The 24,961-nt window shown below is 53.5% G+C and overlaps 1 protein-coding gene across 6 annotated transcripts in view; it reads left to right on the top strand.

Moving 5' to 3' along the window:
• Positions 1-19,454, top strand: part of PEMT (phosphatidylethanolamine N-methyltransferase) — a 46,456-nt gene extending 27,002 nt beyond the window's left edge. For all 6 annotated transcript variants that reach the window (XM_049791373.1, XM_049791378.1, XM_049791374.1 and 3 more), the window contains 5 exons: positions 7,577-7,722; positions 12,125-12,236; positions 16,306-16,380; positions 17,173-17,233; positions 18,001-19,454. In XM_049791373.1, coding sequence (XP_049647330.1) covers positions 7,577-7,722; positions 12,125-12,236; positions 16,306-16,380; positions 17,173-17,227 — 388 coding nt within the window. In that variant the 3' untranslated portion in view covers positions 17,228-17,233; positions 18,001-19,454. The remainder of the gene's footprint in view (positions 1-7,576; positions 7,723-12,124; positions 12,237-16,305; positions 16,381-17,172; positions 17,234-18,000) is intronic.
• Positions 19,455-24,961: the final 5,507 nt, after the last annotated feature.

Below are 24,961 nucleotides of genomic sequence, written 5' to 3'. Positions count from 1 at the left end.
GGTTTACTGCGGAAGATTTCCTCAATGCCAGCAATTTATCTGCGATCTGGTAGGCTTTATCTTCAGCGCTGTTAGGAGAGACAGACTCTCTTACTAAATTCCCAGATTCAATTATGCCAGGGTCAGAGCTAATGGGTTGTTTAGTACTTTAGGTAATTTCCCAGGTGCAGACATCTCGGGTTGGAGTTTGTACATGTATTTAAGAGCTTTGCCTTCCTGGAAGTGACACCAAGACCTGCCCTTGCCCTTCTGCATTTGTCCCAGCTACTGCTTATTGCAGAAACTGTAAGAAAGCTTGCAATGGATGGGGCTGTAATTGAATGCAGGCAATGCAGAGGGAATGTGTGTGTTCTGCTGGTGTCTTAGTGTCACAGTGGGCTTGGATTTCGCTGGGGAATGTCTCGGCAGTCTCTTGTACAGATGACATAGTCACTTGTTGTCTGGGAAGCAATGCAAAGCCTTGTGCCTGCTTTTAATTAAAAACACAGCTGATGGAAAGACAGTCTCTGTTTCCAGTGGTCCTGCTGGCTCCTGGGTCAGCAAGGATCTCTGGGTCACAGTGAGGCACTGATGGGGAACTGCTGGGAGAGCCAAAGAGACCTCATCTGTCCCAGCACTACATCACATTTTCCCCCTACAGACCCCTCAGTGCCCTACCAGGGCCGGCATTGCTGGCTGTCTTGGCTCTGCTCTATGTCATGAGTTTGTGAGTGCTGTGGGGCTCATTGGGGGTGGCTCTGCCTGCGCAGCCCGTGAGTTGGGTCCTGAAGGAAACAACAAGGTCAATCCAGGGGGCTGGAAAAGCCTCATTTGGACCTTGGTTTTGGAGGAGAAGCTCTAGAAGATGGGGCAGCTCAGCCCCAGCAGAACACGGAGGAGATGCCAGCCCACCACGATGGGCCAAGGCCATTTCAGGTGATTGGAGTGTGAAGTTTATTTCGCCTAGGTGTTTCAACATGGTTGGGTATTCCCTTACCTTTCCTTCGCACTGAATTTGGCCCGAGTGATGGCTAGCAGGTTTTGGAGGCTGTTCAGGCAAGGTAAGCCCTTTACTGTGGGAGTGATGAGATGGTTTCAAGGTGGACATCAGAGCAGCAACTAGTGGAATTGCCCTGAAATGCACCTCGGAGACTCCCTGCCTCAATTCCCAGCACAGTGAGCCCTCCACAGCTGCCCAAGGTTTATTCCTCAAGCCTGGAGAAGTTGTGCTGTTTGGGAAGGATTCATCCTGCCCCTTGCCCTTGCATGAAGGTATCAGCCAGCTCCAAACCGGGGTTTGGCTGGCCAGAGGGGGTTCACAGGTTATACAACACGGGCACTGTCATCTCTGTGGCCAGCGATGGCAGGAGGGACGCTCTTGCTGTTTCTCTTTTCCCTTTATTTTATTTTCCGAGTGCACTGATGAAAGCAGGTTTTCCGCTCCTCAGCCCCGTGGAGGCAATCCAGCCGGCAAAGCGCAAGCTGTGCCTTGCGCTTCGGCTGCGCGCGGTGGTCAGGGTTGCTTGCGCAGAGCGTGCTGGCTGCTGATAGCGAGCGAAAAGGCAGCCTCAGGGGGTCCTTCCACCCCCAGTGCTGCAATCCAGCTTTTAAAACTCCTCTCTGCGTGCTTTGGGAACTTTTTATGTTGGTGGGGGCTGCCAGGGAGCTATTGAGGAGCCCACGGGATGTCTCTTTTGTTTTTAAAAACCTGCTTCCTTTTTTCAGCTGAATTTTTGAAAGGCTCCAAGCTGCAGGTGGAGGAGGGGAGGGCAGAGCAGACAGAAACTTTGCGAGTGGGTTGGCATTGCAGCTAAAAGCACCCGAGAGCTGGGCTGCGCGGTTGCTTCGTCGCCCACCCTGTGCAGGGGTCTCTGCTGTGGTCCTGTCCCCAGTTCAGTACTGTGATGTTCTCGTGCAAGCTTTGCTCCGAAGGGATAGCTTGGGTGTAAGAAGAGGAATGTCTTGTGCTCAGTTAAGCAATTAGGTGCTTCCCAGCTCTGAGCTTCATTATCAGCCTTGGCTTGCTTCTGAGAAGCAATCCAGAATGACCTGTGACCAGGGGGGACCTGCTTAGTCAACTGCACAAGACAAGCATGCTTAATTGCTTTGGTGCAATAATTATTTTCATTACGGCCATGTTCTTTCTGCAAGAAACAGGGAACTTCCATCACTGAGGCTCTTATCTGTGAAAACAATTCCTGAACTTTTGAACTACCTACGCTGCATGTGCTACCCTAGCGGTTTATGACTGTTATCTGTGTGACACGGGACGTGACAACCTTCACTGTCCTCCAGACTTACATCCAGTGTCGCTCTCTCCTGCCTTACCACGTTGTTGATATCTTTCCCTGCATCAGTTCTACAATTAGCCGCTGGCACTGCCTTTGAGCCCTCCTGCGCTCCCTTTTCCCACACCCTGGCAAACTCCCCTCGGGGCAGGTGTGTGCCAGTGGTTTTGTACTCAGGGAGCTTATGAACTTCCCACCTTGAGGGTCTCGGGGTGTTCGCCTGAGCTGTAAAGGCAAGACCCACGTGCACACCCTGAATGGGGGGGGTTGCGGATGCGAGGGTCTCGGGGTGCCTGGGGCCGCGAGTGAGCCCCGCGGAAGCTAAGCGAGAGCAGTGCCTTTGGCAACGTGCTCAGTGGGTACCACGCAGCCGGCTGACACGAAGTCCTTCGTTGATGCCACCTGCTGGGTATTGTCTCCTACATGGACGGGCTTCTCGCTTGAAGCTGACGCTTCCGAGAAAATTAATCCACCCTGGGACGGGATTTTGCACAGGGAAGGGGTTGTTTGTCATTGCCAGGTAGTGCCTCTCAGCTTTATGGTCAATGCTGTTTAATTTTGTGAGCTAGTACCCTGAACGAGCATGGTGTAAACGGTATCGATCTGAGAACCACGTGGCCTTTTGTGCAGAAGTGACCAAGTTTGATGATGCAAATTGAGTGTGGCCTGATGGAGCCGATGTCCCCTTTGAGCCACGCTGCCAGCAATCTCTGATGGGTGTCTGGGAAAAGCCCCAGGTGGCCAACAGCATCTCCTGGCCCCGCCGGCATGGCTGACGGGCATCCAGAGGAGGAAACCGGGCAGCTGAGATGCGAGGCGGGGGGAGAAGCTGCCACAGCCCCCAGCTGACCTAAATAACATGCACACCGGCGCTGTCAGGAAAGCAAAGTCATTATTGGCAAAAGAAGCTGTGAAGATGATGACTGGGCTAACAATTGCCAGTGGTATCGGCAGGACGATTTTAGTGTTGTTGAAGTTGCTGTTTTCAAATGAACAAGATCTTTTGTTGCAGTGTGTGCTGCTGGGCACCACCGGATGGTTTTACCCCCGTTGCCTCCTTTTGCCGAGAGGAACAAAACCTCAGGCGTGGGGGACAGACGGACGTCCCGCGTGGTAAGCACGGCACCTTGCAGCGGCAGCTGCTGCCTCCGAAACCCTGGCCACCTGCACCACCGCTGCTTCCTCGCTGCCTGCCGTCCCTGGCCCAGTTCTGCCCCAATTGCATTTGCCAGACCCAGTTTCCAGGCTAATTTTTGGGATCAGGCAAAGGGAGCACTGCTGGGCTGCTCCCAGCAGCGACCCAGTTTGCTGGACGACGTCTTTGCCCTCCTTTGCGGGGAAAGGATTACAAAATATGCTTGCTGTGGGCCACCGAGAGAGGCTTAGAGACCTAAAAAGCTCAGCTTCTCTCTCAGTACAGTATTTCCAGGTTTGTTTCATGCTCCGCGTGGCCTTTGGGGATGTATTTTGGGCTGTGGGTTTGATAAGTTTTCTGGTCTTGCAGTTGCCGTTGTCTGGTTGAATAAATCGGCGCCTGTTTGTGCAAACCTGGCTGCGTGTCCTCTCTGTGTCTCAGCGAGAGGACCTGCAGCTGATTTCTTTCACTCCCGCTTTCTTCCAGTGAGCCCACTGGTGTGATGTCATCCCCATGCTTCAGTTCCTCTTTTTGAGTGTTTTTCCAGTTCAGGTGGTTTTACGTGGTAAGCTTAAAAAAGGGTAGATTCGGACTAGATACAAGGAAGAAATTCTTTTACGATGAGGGTGGTAAAACACTGGCGCAGGTTGCCTAGAGATGTGAGAGATGTCCCATCCCTGGAAACATTCCAGGTCAGGTTGGTCGAGGCTCGGAGCAACCTGATCTAGTTGAAGATGTCCCTGCTGATGGCAGAGGGCTTGGACTAGATGACCTTTAAAGGTCCCTTCCAACCCAAACCAGTCCATGATCCCCACAAAGCAGCAGCAACAGCCGAGTGTCTGAGCAAGCGCATCTCTGTTTTGGGATGGGTGGGTGGAACGACACCCGCTGCCTTGGTTTCCCCACGCAAAACCCTGCGGCACGCTCTGGCAGTTGTGCGGCCCCACTGCAGCCACTGCGGCTGCTCCCATCCTGCCAGGAATTGGCCAAATCTGCCAATTCGGCCAGAGCAGAGCTGATGGATTTGGGTTTTTCCCTGCTGGGATGGAGAATGGGTTCCCCTGGTATCATGCTTCACACTGGCAAGCGTGGGGAGAAGTCAGGGGAAGCCCCGTTTTCCCAATTTCCACTTGCCAAAGCTGGGGGCACCTTCCAGCCCCCCTCCCACCACTGATGACAGACATCCTCGTGATAGCAGCTGGATATGTGATTAAAGTAGGTTGCAGTCCACCCACCCCTCCCCTGTGCTGGTAACAGGGATGCTCCTCACCATGGCAATCGCTCCGCTCTGCCCATAAAGCATTTCCAGGTACTGGGACAAAGCATGGCTTTAATTGGTGTCCTCTTGGGTACCGAGCTGGGCCTCTGCCTTGTCGTGCAGCCAGAAATAAATGCTCTAACAAACGTGACTCAGAGGCACATGGTGAAAGGGACTGCTTTCATGACAGATTGGCTGCATGACTGGCTCCCCTAGCAGGGGGGGGATGGCCAACACCTTGTCCTCCCCCTGCCAGGGAGGGTGAAATGCGGCGCGGTGAGGCTCCTCTGCCACCAAGGAGCAGTCGCGGATGCCAGAATAATTGACGACTCCGTGCTGCTTGTCATGGCCCAGCATCATAAATGCTTAAAAGGTTTATTTACCAATTCTGAAAACTCCTGTGTGCATCATGTTTAATGCAAATAGAGAGTGTGTTTAGGAAGATATAAAACATTACTAGAGGGAAAGGCAGTCCATTATCTCCGTGCAAACACCTCCCTCTCTAGCTGTAAGCCAAACAGCAGGGGACCGAGCAAGACATGCTGATGAGGATAACTAATGCAGGCCTATCCGACCATGAAAAGGAAGGATGGGATCATCTGGAGCAGGGGAGACGGCTTTGCCAAAACAAACCACATCACGTGCTGGTTGCAAAACCTCCAAGGCTGATTTGCAGTCAGCCAGTTCACGCTCTTGAAGCCACCTTTGTTATTCTCGTGCTCCAAGGCCAAGTCAGGTCACTAGCATAGGATAGAAGAGCCTCAAGGATGTAAGATAGCACAAATCCAGCTCATCCGGAGTGAGAAGCAGCCTCCGAGTGCTGTGCTCTAGCTGTACCTCTCGCTGCTCTGCCATCTCTTTGCTGGGAGCTGGGATCCAGGCAGCGGCCGGCTCAGCGTTGCTCTCCCAGACCTGCTTCCCCAGGGATCAGCAGCAGCGGTTTTTGATTGCTGTGAGATTCCTTCCCGGTGCTAATGGCCCGCAGAGAGGTCCTGGCCAGCTGCGGAATCAACCCCCCAATGCTGTGAAAAGGCATTAGCATCTTCCTCTGTGGGAGCAAATTGCTCCAGAGCATCCCCGGGGATGTCACGTTGTGATTTGAGAGCACGGCCAGACCAGGGTTGCTCAAGGCACATCCTTGCAGGGGGATTGCTTTCTTCCCAATCCCAGGCAGCGCTGGCAGCAGGGATGTGGATTTGGGCTTCCTCATAGGGGAGGCTTGTGTCATTTAAAAATAAATACCAGGGAAACCGTGCGAAAGGTTGTGCAGCTGCTGCTGCTTCATGTTGCAGCCAGATTTGCGTGTTCCGATCAGTAATGATTTTAAGCTAAACCACCGTCAGCGCAGGGAAATGTGCTGGGTGCTGGAGGAGGACCAGCCCCAGGGGTGTGTGTCATTACATCTTCTGGGGCCATGCTGTCCTTCTTCTGCCTGTGCTCTGCTCCCTGGAAAAGGGAATTTCCCTGTAATTTCCAGTGTGGCAGGGCAGAGCGTAAATCACCAAGATGCTGTGTTCTTGCTCGCTTCCGAGCACGTTACTTTTATTCTGTGTTTTGTTTCCTCGCTCCAGTCCAAAGTGAAGATTGAATGGCTTGCTCTGGGGTCCTAAAAACTCCCTGACAATAGAAAACCTAGTAGGAATGAGCTCCAAGAAAAACAAAAAATATCATCCAGGTCCCTAAACCATGAGGTTTAAAATATCATCCTGGACTTTGCTTGGTGCCTGTAACTTGCCATCTGGTCTTTGAGCCTTCAAAAGGTGCATTTCCAGCTGCTTGTCCATCAGGCAGGACTGTCTCTCTCAGCTTTCACTTGGGGCAACAGAAAAAATCCAGGAATTTGCAGAGCTTGGGGAAGCTGGACAGCAGGGGAAAAAACCTCTCCCAAGCCCTACAGGTAACGTCATGGAAGCATTTTCCAGCCGAGGAGCCTGGGAGAGCGGGCGGGAGCAGCTCTCTTGGCCCGGCCCTGGCAGGCAGCGGTGGCAGGAGGCACGGGAGAGCTGTTATTCCACTTGAATTTCAGCCTCCAGGGTGCTCATTAAAAAAAGACTCAAAGTTTCCTACCTCATGTGTCAGCAACATGTGGAGAAACACTGCGTATGGCTCTGCGGGTCTGTTATCTCCTCTTGCTATTCTTAATGGGCATCTTTTTTTAATCACGGTGTTGTCTCCTTTGTAGTCGTACGTTTGTATCGGAGCTATGTTTGATGCTGAGCCTGCCAAGCGCTGCTCCGGGCAAAGTTCAGGGGGCTGAGGGGAGGGTTCACAATTATTCCACTTCACAAACGAGTGTTTGGAAGGTCAGACCTGAAATGCCTGAACAAGCCTGGAGCTGAGAAGCTGCATTCGCACTTGAAAATGCGTGTCTCTAGTATTTTCCTTTCGCCATTCCAATCCTCCCCCTGACTGTCAGGCATCAGCCGTGAATCACTCCTGGGCACGTGGCTAACACATGAACGCTGCAAAATATTTTGATGGAGAGAAATGGGGGTGGGAGCATGAGATAGATAACCCAGCCGATTGTTCCCAACCCTTCAAGTCCTGTGCCGAGGCATCACAGCCTCCAGCATTTGCAAGGGCGTCTTTCCCAGAGCTCCCGGTCACGATAAAACCTGGACTTTGGCAAGCGAGGCAAAGCTTTTGATATTACAGTTCAGTGGGGTTGGTATTTCCACGAGTGAGTAAGGGTTACAAGTAGAAATAGCTGCCCTGGGTCAAGCCGTGGCTGCTCACAAGACTTTGGCTCCTTGCTTCTCCTGTTGGGAAGTTGAGTAGATCCAGGTGGAAAAAAGGACCTGGTGAAGGGTCCTCCTCAGCAGCATCCTCTTCCAAAGCTCCACATCTCCCAGGGAGAGGTGAGTGGTGTTAGTAATGAGTCGCTGCTTTTAACAGCCCTTGTTTTCTCTCTGACAGCTTCACCGAAGCCATGAAGAGCCAGCCGAAACTGGAGGGCTTGGACTGCCACTGGGCCTATTACTTAGGCTTGGCCGTCTTGGCCGTAGGGACCTTGTTTGTCATCTCCAGCTTCTTAGCACTGGGATTCACCGGGACGTTCCTAGGTAAGCACTGAAAATTCAACAGCTTAACCAGAAAGTGCATTTAATCCTTGCAGGGGTCTTTTGCGCTAGGGCAGAGTCCAGTAAGAATTTCCTTGTCCTTGCCTTCAGGGCTGTTAGATTTGGTCTTTATGATGCCAAAGCATGATCTAGCCATGCTGTTACCTCTCACGGAGAAGATGGTGCAGTGGTTTATACGATGAGTCCCATCACCTTCCGTGTCAAGCCTGAAATTATGGAAAGCAGCTGATCCTCTGACCATCCAAATGCCCTCCAGAAACGGGACCCCAAGTGCAGACCCCACGAGCACATTGGCAGCAGCACAGCAGGTACGAGCTGTCCGGCAGCCTTGCTCTGAGCCCCCACGCGCTCGGCACTTGCGCCGAGGCAGGATCTCGTTTGCTCTTCCCTCTGCAATAAACCTGATGTTCGTTGACAGATTCTTTTATCTGCCGCTTTATGGCAGAAGGCATTTTCCACTGTGCCTGCTTTCCCATTTAGAGAGTAATTCTATTAGCGTTGTTGACTTTAAAAACATGCCAGTATGTGTGGAATTCATAAAAATAAAATAGAGACAGGAACAATAAATATCTAAGGAAAGGGGCAGCTCCCGCTGGCTGAAATAATCACAGCCCCAGCTTTGACACTGCATTTAGGCTGTGCTTTTGCAAGTGCTTTACAAACCAAATTCAATTAGCTCCTGCAGCGTCACCAGGAAGAAGAGAGGGAGGTAATAAGCCTTCCTGGTTTCAAGTGGAGTTGTAAAGAAATGTGTTGAGTTGGCCAAGATCCTGCCGCCAGAAATAGAGCTCAGCACTCCTGAACGTGTGCCCTCACACTTCATCTGTGCAGTCCCGCTCCTCGCCCCGTGTTACACCCCCGTCCCCCAGCTACCGGGCACCGGCATCCTCCAGAATCGCCCGCAGGCCCCAGGAGCGATGCGGTGCCCGCGGAGACATGTCCAGAGAGGCTGGGCATAGGAGAACCCACCAGCAAGAGCTGCTCGAATGCTCCTAAGGTTCAGCCAGGTCTGGGGTTGTTTACGTAAAGCCTGATTCATCCAACCAGGAGATCCACCGGATTTGAACGGCTGGGGGAAAGCAAACAAGTGAGTCAGGCTCAGTGTTAAGTGGTGAGAGTGGCCCTGTCCCGCTCCGTTCTGCACGGTGGGAGGCTCTGGTATCCCCCGGGGCAGGGAAAAGGCAGGCGTTAGTGGCCCGTATCGGGCACTTTTGCTCCATTTTCTCAGCCAGCGGAGGCTCTCCCTGCCACCGGCAGCGCACCAGGTTGAGTCTGCGTGGCTCCGAGTCTTGCATGACACAGCAGGGAGCGAGGCCAGTTCTCTCTGCTAGCTGGGGCATGACGGCCACTCGGGCAGAGCTGAGTCAGGGTGGGGAGATGCCAAGACCGTGTGCTGGTGCAGCTGGGCTGGCTCAGGACCTCTGTGCCACAGAGGCATGGCCCAGCTCGAGCCCTGCGGAGCATCCATCCTGGGACTGAGCGTGACTTCTCAGCTCCATGCAACCCCCACGAGTCCAAGTCAGCAAACTCTTCGTGGAGAATGCTGTTCAGCAGAGTTTCTTACCCAGCTGTGGGGAAGACGAGGGGTCTGCCGCTCTCCGAGGATCTCGCTTGGAATGGTCTCTTGCTCAGGACTCACTTGGGACTGGTACTTCCAATGTCCTCCTGCACGCAGGGTTTCAGCGATGTGCTGGTGCTGCGGGAGGAGCAGCACCAGCAGCGAAAGCACTTCTGCCTCCACGTTAGCAAAGGGCTGCACTGCTTTGGTAAGAAGGAGGTTATAGCATCATCCAACTTCTTCTCACAGTCAATATCTGAGCTCAAAAAAAGTTTTGAGAGCGCCTCTGACACCCAAGTGCTTCAAGAACTTATTAGAACAGCATTTGACCCTTCCTTTTTGGGTTTTCCTATGGCAATGAGGGCTAAAACATGCAGGGCACAGAGACTGCACTGGGGCTGCCTGTTAGATTTCTCTTTAAGAGGACATTTAAGCTTTGGAGCGGCTGCAGAGCACTTTGTCTCTTACGTGTGGGCTAAACGGTGCAGCGGGAGTCACCCTTCTGCAAGAAGCCTTTCTGTGCTACCCTATCTCCCGCACACCAGCACCGACCCCAGCCTCTGTTTGCAGTGGCTGGATGCGGCCCCTCGCCCCAGCAGCCTTCTCCCGTGCAGAGCAATCCTCCTGGCACCCCGTCTCCGCACCATGCCCTCGCAGGGATTCGGGCATCAGGTCAGCACCGTCTGCCTCACCGTTTGCCCTATTTCCTGACAAACGTAGTAACGAGGGCTTGGCTTCCCAGAGGGCACGGGCACCGAGAGGCGGCTCTGGCTGTCTGAGCCCATCTGTCTCGCGCCCGAGCGCGGTTCCTTCCAGCGCTGACCAAGATTTCAAGTAAATCTGACTTGACCGAAGTCTGTCACTGGGCTATGGTGAAGCCGGCGGCTCCCCGGAGCGAAGCGGAGGTGGTGCTTCAGCCCAGGTTGGGCTCCAGGGGCCGTGGGGGTCCCTGCGGAGTGCATCAACCGGCTTTTTGCTGCTGCGATCCAAAGTGTCTACCCTGTGCAGCAAGATGGTTACACTGACGTCCAGCAAAAAAAGAACCCAAATTAGATGCCAAAGGCCCTCAGCCTGACAAGGAGCGGATTCCTGTTTTGAGGGCTTAACGGAGGCACTGGAGATGCTCAGGCTGCTGGTGTGCGAACTGATGCACGGTTCTTTCCCTTAGCACCTGCCTGAATATAAAAATATCGTAGGTCCTCTCTGGTGGTCACGTTCATTTAACTGTGTGGGTTTGGAGGCAGGGTTTACATCGGAAAAGCTTGTGTCCTGGGAGAGCTGCCTGCTCCCCCCAGCTGCTGTGTGCTTTTGCTTGCAGGGAGCCTGCCTGGAGGGTCCCACGGCCCCACTGGTGCTGGGCTCAGATAAGCCCCTGCCAGCCCCACAGACCCAGGGCTTTGTGCGAACCTGCCCGGTGCCAGCACCGTTCGGGCAGCGAGGTGTTCAGCCCAAAGGCGAAGGCGGGCAGGGTATAATGAAGCATTTTGACACATAAGAAAGCACAGAAATGGGCTGTGGCAGGGGGTGATGTGTTCTTTCTACCAGAACAATCTCAGAGATGCATTGCCAAGTAACTGTGAGAACATATAGTATGAATACCAGGCAATTATCTCACTTAGTGGCCTATAGTTAAAGCCCAAAAGCATTGTCTAATTGGGCAGGCGCTGTTTATCCTTAGAAATAAATGTTTTTGCACCATGTGAGGTCAAAGAAATTACACTACGATCCAGCTAATAATAATAACAACCTTGAATAGTTTGCACTCCTGTAATGCCTTTTATCTGGATTTCCAAGCACTTTCTCACCATACATTAATCCTCACCACCCTCCGTGCTATAAGAAAGACGGATATTATGATCGGTGCACAATAGCACCGGGAGGGACAGAGGAGACTTGCCCAAGGTCAGGGAACAGGCTGGCAGCAAAGCTGGGAACGTGACCCGGGTCAGTGGCAGCTCCCTGGGCTGATGACCGGCACTGCTCCTCGCTGATTGATGCTGCGTCTTGTGCAGCGGACACGGAGCAAACTCCTTGCTGTGCTTTGTGGTCTCGCTGGTAAGACCAACAGAAGTCAGAGATCTGTATCCTGGCCCTTTCTCCCCCCAAAATGCCATTCACAAACTGCACAACATCTCCTTGCTTGTCATTTCTTTGCCAGGCTCCTTTCAGGAGGGTGGAAGGATTACTCCGAGGTAGATAGGAAGCTGGTTGGATGCTGACAGTTCTGAAAGCTTTCCTCATTACAGATGACAATCACCTATTATCACCATCATGCTGATAATTGAGTGTTTTGTAGGCAGAGGTGCTATTTTCTGAAATTCTGAGAAATTCTCTGAACTGTGAGATAAAGGTGACACTGAATGAGGGCATTTGGTGGTGGCGGTCGTGATTATAACATCTCAAAACACTATTACAGTGCACTGGGCTTATTTCCCCATTAAATGAATTTGATCCTATCCACTTACTTCCTTGTCAGGTGGCATCAGATGGGCAGTTTTCAAATGAGAAAGCCAGAATAAGCCAGTTGGGACCTTGAGAGCTGCCTCCCGATGAGGGATGTGGCTGCTGTAGCCTCATTGCAATGCACAAACCTTCCTCGTGGGCAAAGAGCCATTCCTGGAAAAGCTGATAGATACCGAGTAAACAGCCAACCTGTTTGTTGCTGTTTTCTCAGCCTGGAAGTCAGCAGCAAAACCCCTCATTCACCTTCGCTCTGCATCCCTGGCAGGGATGCCCCATGGCACCGGGAGGGTAGCGGAGTGCCAAAGCCCTCCACGACTCCCAGCTTTATGGAGCCTAACCAGAAACCCTCTATTTGCCTTGCAGGTGATTATTTTGGCATCCTGATGGAGGCAAAAGTGACCAGCTTCCCCTTCAGCATCCTGGATAATCCCATGTACTGGGGCAGCACAGCCGTCTACCTGGGCTGGTCCCTCATGTAAGTACGTGCCCTGCAAGCAGCACCGGTTGTAGGACAAGTAGAGGGGTCTGTGCTCAGCAGGGAATAAGGTGCTGGGCTGCATCAGGGGCCAAAGAAACTCTCGGTGATGGCAGTCAGAAAAAAAAAAAAAAGGCAGGGAAAGCGTAACATGCCCTGACTTATTGCTTCCTGACTATTTTTGTGCGTGCAAAATCTTCTGCTGTCATATAAGACTGGCAGCATTAATTGTAGAAAAATAAATAACAGCCAAGTGCTGGGGAGAGGAAGTATCAGCAAATGCTCTGCAGCTGAATGAGGTCCTTGGCAGGCTCTGCACGTGGAAAAATCAACAGTCAGGGCCGAATTCATGGCGGGTGTCACTCGGCAGGGGCAGGGCACTGATACGGGGGGGGATCAGCGTGACCCTGTAATTACCTCTGAAAAAAAGCAAAATAAGCCAACACACCCTTTCCCCCACTGCATGGTGATAACACTTCCGAAACACTCCTCATGTGATACAACACGGCTCAATAGCCTGCTTAGGAGGAAATGAATAGGCTGTAATTTAGCAGCAAATGAGCAATATACTCTATTCTGTGTAACAAGTTTTATGTGGTTTTCATTTAATATCGCATTTTATTTATTTGCCCAGGAGAAAAAACCCTGGCTGTGTTACATCAGGAGCCTGTAGAGCACTGTGGGCCTTTATCACTAAATACTTTGCATTGGTGCTCCTGAGCGTGACCAGCTCTCTTCTGCTTCGGTGGGAAAAAATGAAGTGCTTGGCCACTTTCTGGTCACCTTGTCAGCCATGTGTGCAGTGCTTTCTGGACTCTGGTAATAAGTAAATGGTAAAAGCTGATGGTTTCTCTCCTGTCTCCACTGAGACTTGCTGCTGTTCATTCTGCACTTGAAATTCCTCTCGGTGCTGTCAGGGCTGGCTACGCGAGGCTGTTTGCCTTCCTGGCAGACCCACGACACTGGATGGGGTCTGAACCCCGGGAAATGGTGCACAAGAGCCAGAGCAAAGCGCAGGAGAGCCAGCCATGGGGTTGGCAGCGTGGATATTGCTGGGGAGAGTGGAGCAGAGCTGGGGCAGGATGAGCCCCCCCGTACTGTACCGCAACTGGAGATGACCAGCACCACTACCCCTACAACAGCACAGAAGGAGGAATTTGACCAGGAGGAATTATAAGGAGGTTTTTATTTGTTTAAGATCAGCATCAAACTATTTCCTAGAACCTTTGCAGAACCAGCTGAACCCTCCCGAGCTGTTTCTGGCACAGAAATCCCTTCTTTGCCGCCACGAGACAGCAGCCTCGCACCAGGTGCACGTCGCTTGGTCTTCCACCGCAATCCTGGGCGAAAGCCGCTTGAAGTGGCTCGAGACAACAGTGCGATTGCCTCCTTTTTCTCATTAAAAGGCTGCCACCATAAAGGGCAGCGAGGCATGACAAATAATTGTTGTTAACAAATTGCTGGAGCTGTGCGAAGTGGCACCAGGACACCGCCCGCCTGCCCTGGGGAAGCTCTGCACAACCTTTCACGTGGTGGTTTTGACTCTTTCTCTTCCCTGGGATCTCAGCTCAGGTTGCTGAGATTTTTTGGGGGAGTCCCAGGTCTCTTCTGAGATCCCAGGGCTTCCAGAAGATGTTAGGTATCTGCCCTCGGAGGCCAGAGCTAACACCCCAGCTCCGTGGCAGCATGAGGGATGCCGGAGGAATGTGTCTGCCGTCTGGTTCTGGTCAGACCTAAAACGTAAAGCATATTTGTCCTCCCTTGGTGATGTATCACGCTCCATATTGTGGCATCGGAGCCCAAAGGATTGATTCATTTTCATCTGTAAGTGCACATACCACATAACGTAAGCGAGCCTGGCAGCACACCAGCCAGCCTGCCTTCCAACTCCGGTCCAACCTTAAAAGCGTCGCGTGGGGCGAGAGCCGCCGTTTTCTCCCTTGCATGACATTGCAGCTATCCCCAGCTCGACTAATGGCAGCTCTGCAGCCAAAAATGTGTCTGCCAGATACACTGGAGAAGGCACCTCTGCTGATCACCACGAAAACAGGAGCTCCAAGAGGAAAGGGCAAAGTGGGTGTTCCACGTCCAACACACAGGACCAGTGGGGAAGGATGCGAGCCCACACTATTGCTCTTGCAGACAACCCACAGCGAGCTGCAGCAGGGGTTGGGGACGGACAGATTTCCTACCCCAGAAAAGTCCTACCAGGACCAAGAAACCTTCCTGGCTGACTCATTGTCAATGCTGCTACAACACGAGCCGTTGCCCAATAAGTAGGTCGAGCTCCTAAGAGGAGAGAAACAACTCACCCAAATGCTTCTCATCACCCGCGTCGAGCAACCTCGTTTCTCCTGAAAGACAAATGGAGCATTAGCTGTTTGGGGACAGCTTTGTGTATCTCTGGTAGGGAAGTGTTTTAACTCATGGCAACAGGCTGTGTAAATCAGAGCTGGAGCCGCAGCCAAATGATGCAATTAGAGGTCTTGCTGTCAACAAACAATCATGTAAATTTGTTCTCTCTGATAGGAATCAAGGAGGAGACATGACTAAGCATATAATAGCAGGGGGTTGGGAGAGGAAGAAGTTGCCCGATGCTTCCTAATGAGGGAAAAACTTATTGCAAAATGGAAACAGTGAAAAGGTGAAGATTTGTGTGCGTCTCTCCAGGAACTGGTGTGGCCAGGCAGCACCTGACGGCAGGTCCAGCACGAGGTTTAGGTGGTTTGGTCTCTCCTCTGAAGGCACGTTTTCCTGACAGGGCTAGTCTCCTTGCACGAGGCTTGTGGGACGTTAATCCTCGCCAAGGACCAGCTCAGTACTTTATTTTGCTGACAGCCAGCTCCCTCAGAGCTGAGCTGTGACCAGCAATTAAAGGCAATCAGCAGTGTCTTAATTAAGAGCAACACTTCCAGCCGTTAGCTGGAGGTGTAGGGTGCAGAAAGGGTGTTTGGGGAGGGGGGGCTGGTCCCTGTGGTGAGCCAGACACAGCCACGCTTCTCGCTGGGGAGAGATGGGGCTGGGACCTCGTGGGTGCTGGGTTAGCAAGTGGGAAAGGGCTGCTGGTGGGGCCGCTCTCACCTGGGGGAATTTACACACCCCGGGATGATGTCGGCATCTGGTTTGAGGACTGTAACCTGCTCGCTGAAATCCTGGCGCCTCAGCAAAGCCCCCGCTGCCTTCGCTGGCATCTCACTTTCAGGGTGAGCATCAAAGAAGTGGCCCCACGTGGGTGGTGCAGGTTTGCTGCCTACGTTGACCTCTCTCTTTAGACCAGGAGGTGATGGGGATTTTTTGGTCCCGATTCTTTGGCCTTGGTGCTAAAAGGAACAGCTGCTCCCGTCGCATCCCCAGCCCTCGAGGACCTGCGCCCATAACCCCGCGGTGCGGTGGGTGGCATCGGTCCCCCGTGCTGTGCCTGGTGACCTCTTGCTGAAGGACACCATTCATCTGGGCCTTGGGGAGGTGACGGGACATATCCCTAAGTATCTTGAAATGGGTTTAAATGTGAACTGAGCCCCCACGCACCCGGCCCTGACACAGCACCCACCCCAGCACCTTTCAGAGGGCAGGCATGGACGTTTCCATCCCTTTCCATCCCCAGCCCTGTGCTGGCTCAGCTACAGTTTCGATGTATACGATACCATACGCTGCTCCGTCTGCCAGGTGCCTCCTGCACTTTGGGTGGCCCATCTTTCGGTGCACACCAGGCATTTCCCTTATAGCGCGCTGGCTGGGAGCCACAGCCGTACGTAAGCAGCTGCTCAGCTATTATTAAACAGCCTTATAATCTCAGGACTTAGCATCAAAGCAGAAGCTCTCTTAGCAGAGACGAGCAGGGATCAGACTTAAAAGAAGTCGCCGAAGTAGGCTGTGGAAGAGTCTTTGCCAAGGAACATCTGTCTAAGGCACTTAACATTAAGTACAAAAAACCCCCACCCTTTTGTTCGCTTCTGTTTAATGAGCAAGAGAGTGCTCTCATGGAGCCCAGCGTCTCATTTCACTTTCTAAACCAGGTCTTGCATAAGCCCAGGTACTTACCTGATCTTTTCCTTCTCTTTCAAAACAGGCATGCAAGCCCAGCTGGCCTTTTGCTGACAGCTGTAGTGGCAATTTCCTACACAATCGCAATGCTGTATGAGGGGTGAGTAGCTTTGTAAAACTGGAGAGCTTCTAATTATTTCTACCAGCTTTAACTCCCGAGGTTTCGGGGAACTGCAGAAGTAGAGGTGGGTTTTTTTCCAATTAATTCAGTGGGGAGGAAGGGAAACAGAGGATTGTTTTTCAATTGTTTTGATAATGGGCAGATTCCTCTCTGAAACAATTTGCTGAGTTCTAGGAACATTTATGCATTTGTTTATTTTTTCCAAAATGAGATCTTTTTTTTCTTTTGGGTGCCTGATTCTGTCTATACAAGAACAATAAGCAAGGCAGTGAGAGGACTCGTTGTCTCATCTGAAGACACCCTGCAAAAAGAACTTGCATTTTGTTGTTCCTCGGATGGGCTTCTCTGATATTTTGCGCAACAATAGCCCAGCAGCCCAGGACGGAGCAGCCTAGAATTATTCCCAGAAGCAGCGGTTGTACTTCAGCAGTAAAAGTTCTTTTGTGTTTGCAAGGGAGGAGGAAATGAAGAGAGCCGAGGCCAGTCTGCGTGCAGGGGGAGTCTGAGCGTGTGCTGAGCCTCATCCTGCTCGGTGCAGGGCTGGTCCCAGGTGGGAGCAGCTTGAAGCTGCTCCGTGGTCCAGAGAGACCGAGCCGAGGGTTGCCATGGCACAGGAATAGTCAGACTGTGCCAACCTGTGAAGGGCAGAGTTTCTGAGCCCGAAGGAGAGCACACCGTAGTCTTGATTTTAATTCTCCCCCCCCCCTTCTTTTGCCCCTCTCTTGTGTCTCTGCCCCCTCTCTCCCCAAATTCCCATCCTCCCAACCACAGGCCTTTCACAGAGGAAATATATCGGCAGAAACAGAAAGGAGTGAAGAACAAGTAGCCAGAGGTATGTTTGCCGATCGGTGTTTCGGCGAGAGGGGCTTCTTTGCCGGGCTCCCCCACCTACGAGCGCGTTAGATGGGGATGGGAGCACCACCCGCCCTCCCAGCGCACCCCTGCCCAGCCCTGCCTTCCCCCGCTCCTCCAGAGCCCTTCCTGCACTTCTCAAGGGATTTGGGCTTCAAAGCTTCACAAAAACCCAGGCGGGAAGGCTTTACACGGTGGTGGTTGTGTCCGCCTCTTGGCACTCGACCAGCAACCCCCAAATTGGTTTGATTATATACTTGAGAGTCAGCATGAGGGAAAATTGCTGGGGAGCTTTGAGGCTCCAGGCTTAGTCTAAATCAGGTAGAAAAAAGCAGCTATTGGCCATGGGGGATGCTCCAGCGAGCGGCAGGGATGGTGTGAGAGGGCACGCGTGCCCCACCACCCCACAGGGAAATGGGGCATCCCCTCTCCAGGCTGCTCCGTGCCCCAGCTGGGACCATTCTGGATGTGGGCTTGCACCGACTCACCCCAGAAACTCAGCCTGGGTTCGCTTTTTGGGGCCAAAAGTTTCTACAAAAGATTAAGTTCCTGCCCAGACTCCTTTCCCTAGGGTTAAATGAACCTCCCGGTGCGTCTCCCAGCTGGCGGTTGGAGAGGCTGGACGAGCACAGGGCACTGCTGAGTTTTTGGCAGCCCCGTAGCCTCTGCCATGCTGTAGATGCTAAGATGCTGTAGCACCGGTGAGGTCCCTAACAGACTCTCGTCTCTCTGCCTTTTGCAAAGCAGTGTCTCGGATACCTCGGCACAGCGTGCCTCTCCAGTCCCCACGCTGTCCGATTTGCCCGTTTTCCTACTGAGATGTATCCTACTAATTAGCCCAGCAACCCTTAATGAGCCAACTGAGCACCCTGCAGTATTGGAAGCGATCAGAGGAACAGCCCAAGCGTGGTGGCATCTCCTCGCTGCAGCCCCTGGGAGCTGGAGGTCCCTGTCCCCAGGTCCTTGTCCCCATTGCCGGGTCACTGTGGCTCCTGCCACAAAGGTGATGCTCTCCCTGGAGCCACATGGTGTGGGACCTCCCAACCTCTTCTCCCACACCGATTATTGGAGATCTGCAGGGAAAAAAGCAACCCAGCTCCAGCCCCGGACTGGAGGGCGAGCAGAGTCAACGATGGAGACACCGGGGGCCTTTCGTAAGCGAGCTCTGAATACAAGGAAGCACCGGTTCCGGCTGATCCTGAAGATCATCTGAAGATGCTGCTGAAGAGCCACAGGAAGCAAACAAAAGCTCAGGCGAAGCAACGGAGAGGGCTCAGGAACCCCTGAGGCATACAAACACGGCTGGGGAAGGAAGAGGGGAAACTGCTGCAAACTCAGCAACTACAAAAACCTGCTGCAAACCCAACAACAAACCCGCTCTTTTCTGGGAGAGGGAAACCTTCCCGTCCAGAGCCGCGGTTTCCCACCTGTGCAGAGCCCTGTAGCATCTCCACGCTATTTGCAAAGGCTCCGAGAAAGGTGACTGAAAAGCACGTAGATGTGAACGTATGACCTAAACCACCGGCCAAGGGGGATGATGGAAGGATGGCAGCAATCCCACGGGGAAGCCCTGGCATGGAGAAGACCAAGGGGAAGAGTCAGTCCCCATCCGCACCCAGCAGATAACCCATTCCTGGCCGTTCCCGTGCCCTGGCTCCCTCCGCACCCCCCCAACCTTTCCCACTCCTTTTCCCCAGGGACCACGTGAGGGTCCTGCCTGCCTTTCCCCATCACCCAGTGCCTTCCAGCTATTTTTCACTGCCTTGCAGGGGCAGTGGGTGGGAGGGAGGGAAAGGGCTGCTTCTGCTTTCCACGCTGTGCAGCAGCCGGGTACGGATCTGCCCCTCCGCCCCTGCCACCAGCCTCAGCGAGTCCCAAAGAGCCTGGTGCCGGATCCTGCCCTGAACGGGACGATCCCAAGGGTGATGCTCCAGACCCAGGCTCAGTGTTTACAGATTCCCAGAACAGTTTGAGAAATAAGCTGTAAATGACCAAAAAAAAAGCAATGTAAAGCCCCCGGCAGTGGCGCTGGAGAAGGGAGCTGTGCTGCTGCCGGCTCCCACGCAGGCACCTCTGCAGAGGGTCCTCCCTTTTCTCAGCGTCACCTCTGCAAAACGGTCCGATTTCCTTTTGCTTTTGCATGTTGTAATTCACCTTTCAGGCATTGCTCAGCAGGAATTAAAAGTGTTGGTTTCTTTTCAGTCCAGCCTCTGTTTCCTTCGGCCCCGCTCACGGATGCTGTGTTTCACTGCTTCAGAACCACACAAGGATTTTTTTTTATCGCCATCTCAATGACCTTCCTCTTAAAAGATTTGGGCATAGTATTTTATTTTTAGATAAGTTTCCACATCCCCTTCATGGTTAATGTTTATAGAAGGAGGCTAAAACAGCCCAGTACCCATAGCAACCAGCAAGGAGAGGACACGTTGCATTATTCAGACAATTTATGTCAGAGTTGGCAGTCCTGGCTCAAAGTCTCTGATGTAAATAAATTCAGATTTGTTGATAGGTGAAATCAGTATTTACCGAAGAGACACATGCTTGTTCAGGAAGGATTAATCTTAACGAGAACACAGCGAGGGCTGTATTCGTGCTGTCTCATTCCCAGTCTGGAGACCGTGTACGCCTTTCCCTGTCCCCACTGCGAGGCCGGGGGGACCCCAGTTGTACCATTCCCATCCCCAGCCAGGATCAGCCCCCCTAGATGGGTGTCTGTCACCCCAATGACGGCTGCTTCCCCTTCCATGCCCACAGCATCCCAAAAGAACAGGGGTTTAGTGCTGCAGCTGGGACCGGCTTCATGGACTCCTTCCCCCTTGATCTGCCATTTCAAACCCAACCCTTCTCACTTCCCAGCCGCTCCGTGTCGGCTTTGCATTGCACAAGGGTTTTTCTGGGGCTATGCCAGATATATCCCCATTTTTAATAGCTCTTCCCACAGCAGCCAGTGAGGATTAATGTGTCGCTGCGTTCGCAGAACTGGTTCTGGCTGCCGTAAAGCTGGAGTTTGACGTTTCAGAGGCATCTGCTCTGTTCCCTAAAGCAAAACCGAGGAGCTGGAAGGTGATATTCAAGCCCATCTCGTGGGGTCGTCGGGTGGGGGGGTTGGCTCTGGCTGGGGCCAGTCCCGGCGGTGCTGTGCTGCACACCGGTGCTGTGGGGAGGAAAACAGAGAGACCATTATTTATATTGTTTTATAGTCTTAACATTGAGGGACTAAGGAACTCTCCTTTGCCTGTTTTAAGGAAAAAGATGGATTCCTCTCCAATTACCTAATATTTCTAAGAATTTGAGATTACAGAGGGTGGGGATGAAACCTTCAGGCTGAGCACGACGCATCGGTGGTGTTGGAGCTATTTTGCCCCTTCCCATCCCCAGGGCCAGTGCCTGGCTGCAGCTGGGCCGTATCCTGCATTGATTCAGGGATGGACCTCGTGGCCTCCAGGGCAGGACGTGGGACTCCTGCTGCTTCCCAAGGAGAGATCTGCACTCTACGATCCCCAGGCCCAGCCGGTTGCAGACCCGGTGCCGTGCCGGCACGGCTGGGCGCATCCCTCTGGCTCTTGGGGAGGTGTTGAGCACCAAGTGGGGGTCCCTGGAAAAGTGGTCATGGGTCCATTTTCAGAACTTCGTGGCTTAAAAAATCCAGTGTGGGGTTTGCTGGGCCCATGTGAGTTTGGCAGGGTGGTTTGTTTGCAGCCTTGGGAAATGCCGCACGTGAGGCTGTGTGCAGATGCTGCCGATAACACCTCCCTTGATGTTCGGGACATTTCTCCAGAGCAAACACCGAGAAAGGAGAAATTAGTTAAATCTCAACTCCTGCCTGGCAGGGATGGCAGGGTCACCAAGTCCATCTCACCGCGCTGCCTCGGGTCACCCGTCCTGCCGCGCAGCCCCCGGCAGTGGCTGTGCCCGCCCGGGTTTTCTCAGTGTGGCTTCTTGCATGGCTCCCCCGCACTTGTCTCCCCTCCTTGAAACCACGTGTAATTTTTCTGGGGGTGGGGGGATCCCCCGTACAAAGCCAAACGGCCCCAGCGACAGGCACATGATGCGGGGCCAGGTCCACGCTGGTGGGATGCTTCACCCAAGGACGCCTTGGGAGATGGAGACTACATCTTGAGGTCCTTTCCCTGAAGACGACCTGATGGCAGGGACATCTAGAACCAGGGACACATCCCCAAAAGCCCTGCTCTCCGTTGTGACTACCCGTAATCCCACACCTCTGTTTGCTTTCGTCCAGCGGAGCTGCACTGCCTTCACCCAGGGGAGGGATGGCCACTGGCCCTTAGGTGGCAAACACACACGATTAGCCAGGAACAGAGAATAAACACATGGTGCAATCAAGGCAGCAATGTCACATCAATGGAGCGATGGAGATGTCACGATTCTCATCGGGCTCCTGCCAGGCCCGGCTTGCTGAGTCTGCACTTTTGCTATTTGGGAAGATGGAGGGAAATGGGGGGCTCAGGGCTCTGGAGGTGGTTCCTGCACCCATCCCGATGCTGAGGTTGATCCTCCGCCCGGCCGTTCGGTGGGCAGGGGAGATGGGCTTCTCTGCCAGCAATTGGGATTTGACGCAAATAAAAAAGATGAGCTTTGAGTGTAGGCGGTACGGGGGCTTTCAGGGGCAGTTTGTGCACCAACTGCTTTATCGGAGACCCCTTAATCCGGAGAAGGCAGACGGGACATGACAGGACTTATCTTTACAGGGGAATAAACCAGTCTCCTCTATCCCCACTGCGTAGGGAAAGCTGTCTGGGCTTTAAACGGTCACAAAAAAATGCGATGGGAAGAACGCCCTGGTGGGAAGCTATTTCCAGGTGGGAAACCACCAGTGTTGGACCCCAAACAAATGCCTGCGGCAGGACCAGGATCCGTCCTGCTGGGGTTGAGCTGCATGGGCACCACTGGCAGTCTCCTGCTCTGGGGTCTGCAGATGCAGGCAGCCCCCATCTCTTGGGTGCCCAGGGGATGCTTCAAAATGAGCCCCAGCGCTGGGAGAGCACCAGCACCCTGCCCTCCGCATCAATCCTGCCAGGGACAGCACGGAGACGTCATCCAACCCACCCCAGCCCACCTCCGCCCTCCACCCCAGGGGCCTTTACGCACAGAGCTCCCACCATGTGCCAGAGGACAAGTTACGAGGCTGTTTTCTTTAATTTGCACACTAAAAAGCCGCCCGGCGAGAGCCCGGTGAGCTGGCCACGCTGCGCTGCATCCTCCTTGGATCTTATTTCAAAAAAAAAATCCGAGGAATGTGCTGCTTTTTCCATGTTGTGTTTTCTTCGGAGGGGAATTGCTTACGGAGCGCGGCTTCTTTCTGAATCAGGATCGCAGGAGGGAGGCAGAGCCCCCGGGAAGGAGATGTTGGGGCCAGGCTCTGCCTGCAGTTCTGCTTTGCTGCTGCACCAGGGCTGAGCATTTGCGAGAGCCTTGAGGGTCCTCAATTTGGGCACTCGCACTGAGCGGGGCTCAGCCCTCATCCAGCTCAACCCTCCCCAACCCCAACGCCTCCACCTGCAGCCTCAAACCCTGCGCTGGCCTCGGCATCCTCCGGTCCCTGCAGCCGAAGCAGCGAGGACAGATGCGGGACCTAGACACGAAACACCTCCAGGCTCCGAGCCTTCAGCACCGGCTGCGCATCCCTCTGCCAGCTCCAGCCCGTCACTGCCCGGCCGGCTCCCTGCCTCCTCTTGGGCTTTTATATACCTATAAACCCCGGCAGCCATCGCTATTTCCATGGGAACCCTCCTGAAATCTGTAACAACGCATCTGCTGGGGACACCAAGCCTCCCTCTCTCCCGTGCCTTATATTCCAAGCCCAGTTGCTGCCCGTCTCCGGTTACAGGTGACATTTCTCTCTAATCCCAGGGAGGCTGCCGCTCTTTGGAAAGGAGCAGAAGGTGCTGGAGTTTGGGGACACGTCCAGGACACGCAAACGCCTTTGTCCATGCCGGATGCTGGCGGGATGCTGCTGTCTCCGAGCAAACCGCAGGCGAGAGGATGGCATGAGATGGGATGGAGACTGGGAACAGAGAATTCCCAGGGTGCCCCCGGCTCAGGGAACCCCAGTTCTGCTCTGTACGGAGCTCTTGACCCAGCTGTGCCACGTGGTTATCGATGATGAGTTAATGTCACCTCGGTGAACTCAGAAGGAAGATGTTTCCATGGCGGGGGAGTGGGGCATCATCCCCGGGGCAGCCAGGCGGCAAAGCCAAGTCTCCCTGCGGAGCGGTGCCACCGAAACCCCAGGTCTCACCATGTGCTCAGCCATCCAGCACGTGTTTGCGCTGCCGGTAAGGAAAGCAGCAGCACCAAGCGATCTGCCGGAGCGTGCCGTTTCTCCGGCTTTGTACCGTAATACGGGCATTTAGCCCCTGTCGTGGGTTTTTGGCAAGTTTATCACGGCAAGCACACACCAAAGATGGGAGAAGGGGAATAGATACAGAAAGTCTGGAGACCACGGCACAGCACAAGCCTGCTCCGGGAACGGCATCTCACCGGGCGCAGGGATGGTGTCTCTAAGGGGGCTCTCACCACCCCTTGCCTGGATGACTCAAGGAATTAGGGATTTGAGACATGTCTCAGGCTTTCAAATTCTCTGTTAATCAAATCCCAAATGCTAAAAGGAATCAAGAGACATGAAAAGTGTTGCTAAAGAAGTAGGGGGCGGGGGAAGGAAACAAATAAACCCACCCCCCCTGGTCCCCAGCGACAGAGCAGCCTGCTTCTGCATCATATCTCATCTGGGAAAAATTATATGTTGTGAATTACGTGCTTCTTTTGAAAAGCCTTAAAGGAGATTTAATAAAATGAGACAAGCTAATAATATAGGGAATGAATAGCAACCCTGGATGCTGCATCTTGATTTAATCAGATGCTTTTCCCCAGGGGGACGAGCAAGAGCTCTAGCTAAAGCCTCCCTTCCCTTCCCTACCCAGCTGCTCCCTTCTTCCTCTGTCCCCCCGCTCCTCCCATCCCAGGGGAGCAGCCAGGGCAGGATTTGGGGTCCCACAAGACCCCGCTATTCACCAGCAGCTGCTGGGAAACGCACAGCCCACGCTGTGGTTATTTGTGAGTGGCCTAATGAGCAGCACACCGGGATGCTGTACACCGAAGAGAGAGAGGGTCCCTGTCTGAAGAACAGGTCCCTGTCCTGGGGGAAAAAAATCAGGAATTGGGAAGCCAGGAAAGCCTGGCTGGGGAGCGGGCTTGGCTCCATGTGCGTACCCGCAAAGCCCCGCTCCGGAGCCAGGGAACGCCATGTGCAGGGGACAAGCCCTTGGTAGGACGTGAAACATCTTAATGCAACGATAAGGAGCTCATGTTGGATGTGGTCCTCTCCGTGGCCTGGGAGAGGCCTTGGGGTCTGCGTGTGCTGGGGTGGGAAAGGCACAAACGGCTGTTCCAGTCTTGACTTTTCACCGCTTAGACCCGTAGGACGCAGCCGGGAACCGAGGCCGGCTCGACCCTGGGGTGATGATACTTCCCGGCTCTGCAGCACACTCCGAAATCAAAGTCATGTTCTGATGTAATCGTTCTTTTCCGAGTATCCCCCCACTCGCCTGTCCCTGGACTGGGTAGCGCGATGCACGCTTCTGCCTCCTGGTACATTTTGCTTCCTACATTTTTGCAGAGGCTGGTGATGCTGCGAGCTCTATTTTGCTGCTTGCACAGTTCGTCCAAGCCGGACCCTGGGGAGCCGCAT

The sequence above is a fragment of the Accipiter gentilis genome, chromosome 33, assembly GCF_929443795.1.
Source record: "Accipiter gentilis chromosome 33, bAccGen1.1, whole genome shotgun sequence".
Lineage (NCBI taxonomy): Eukaryota > Metazoa > Chordata > Aves > Accipitriformes > Accipitridae > Astur > Astur gentilis.
The sequence above is the reverse complement of the archived record's forward strand: the minus strand, read 5'-3'. Positions and strand labels throughout refer to the sequence as shown.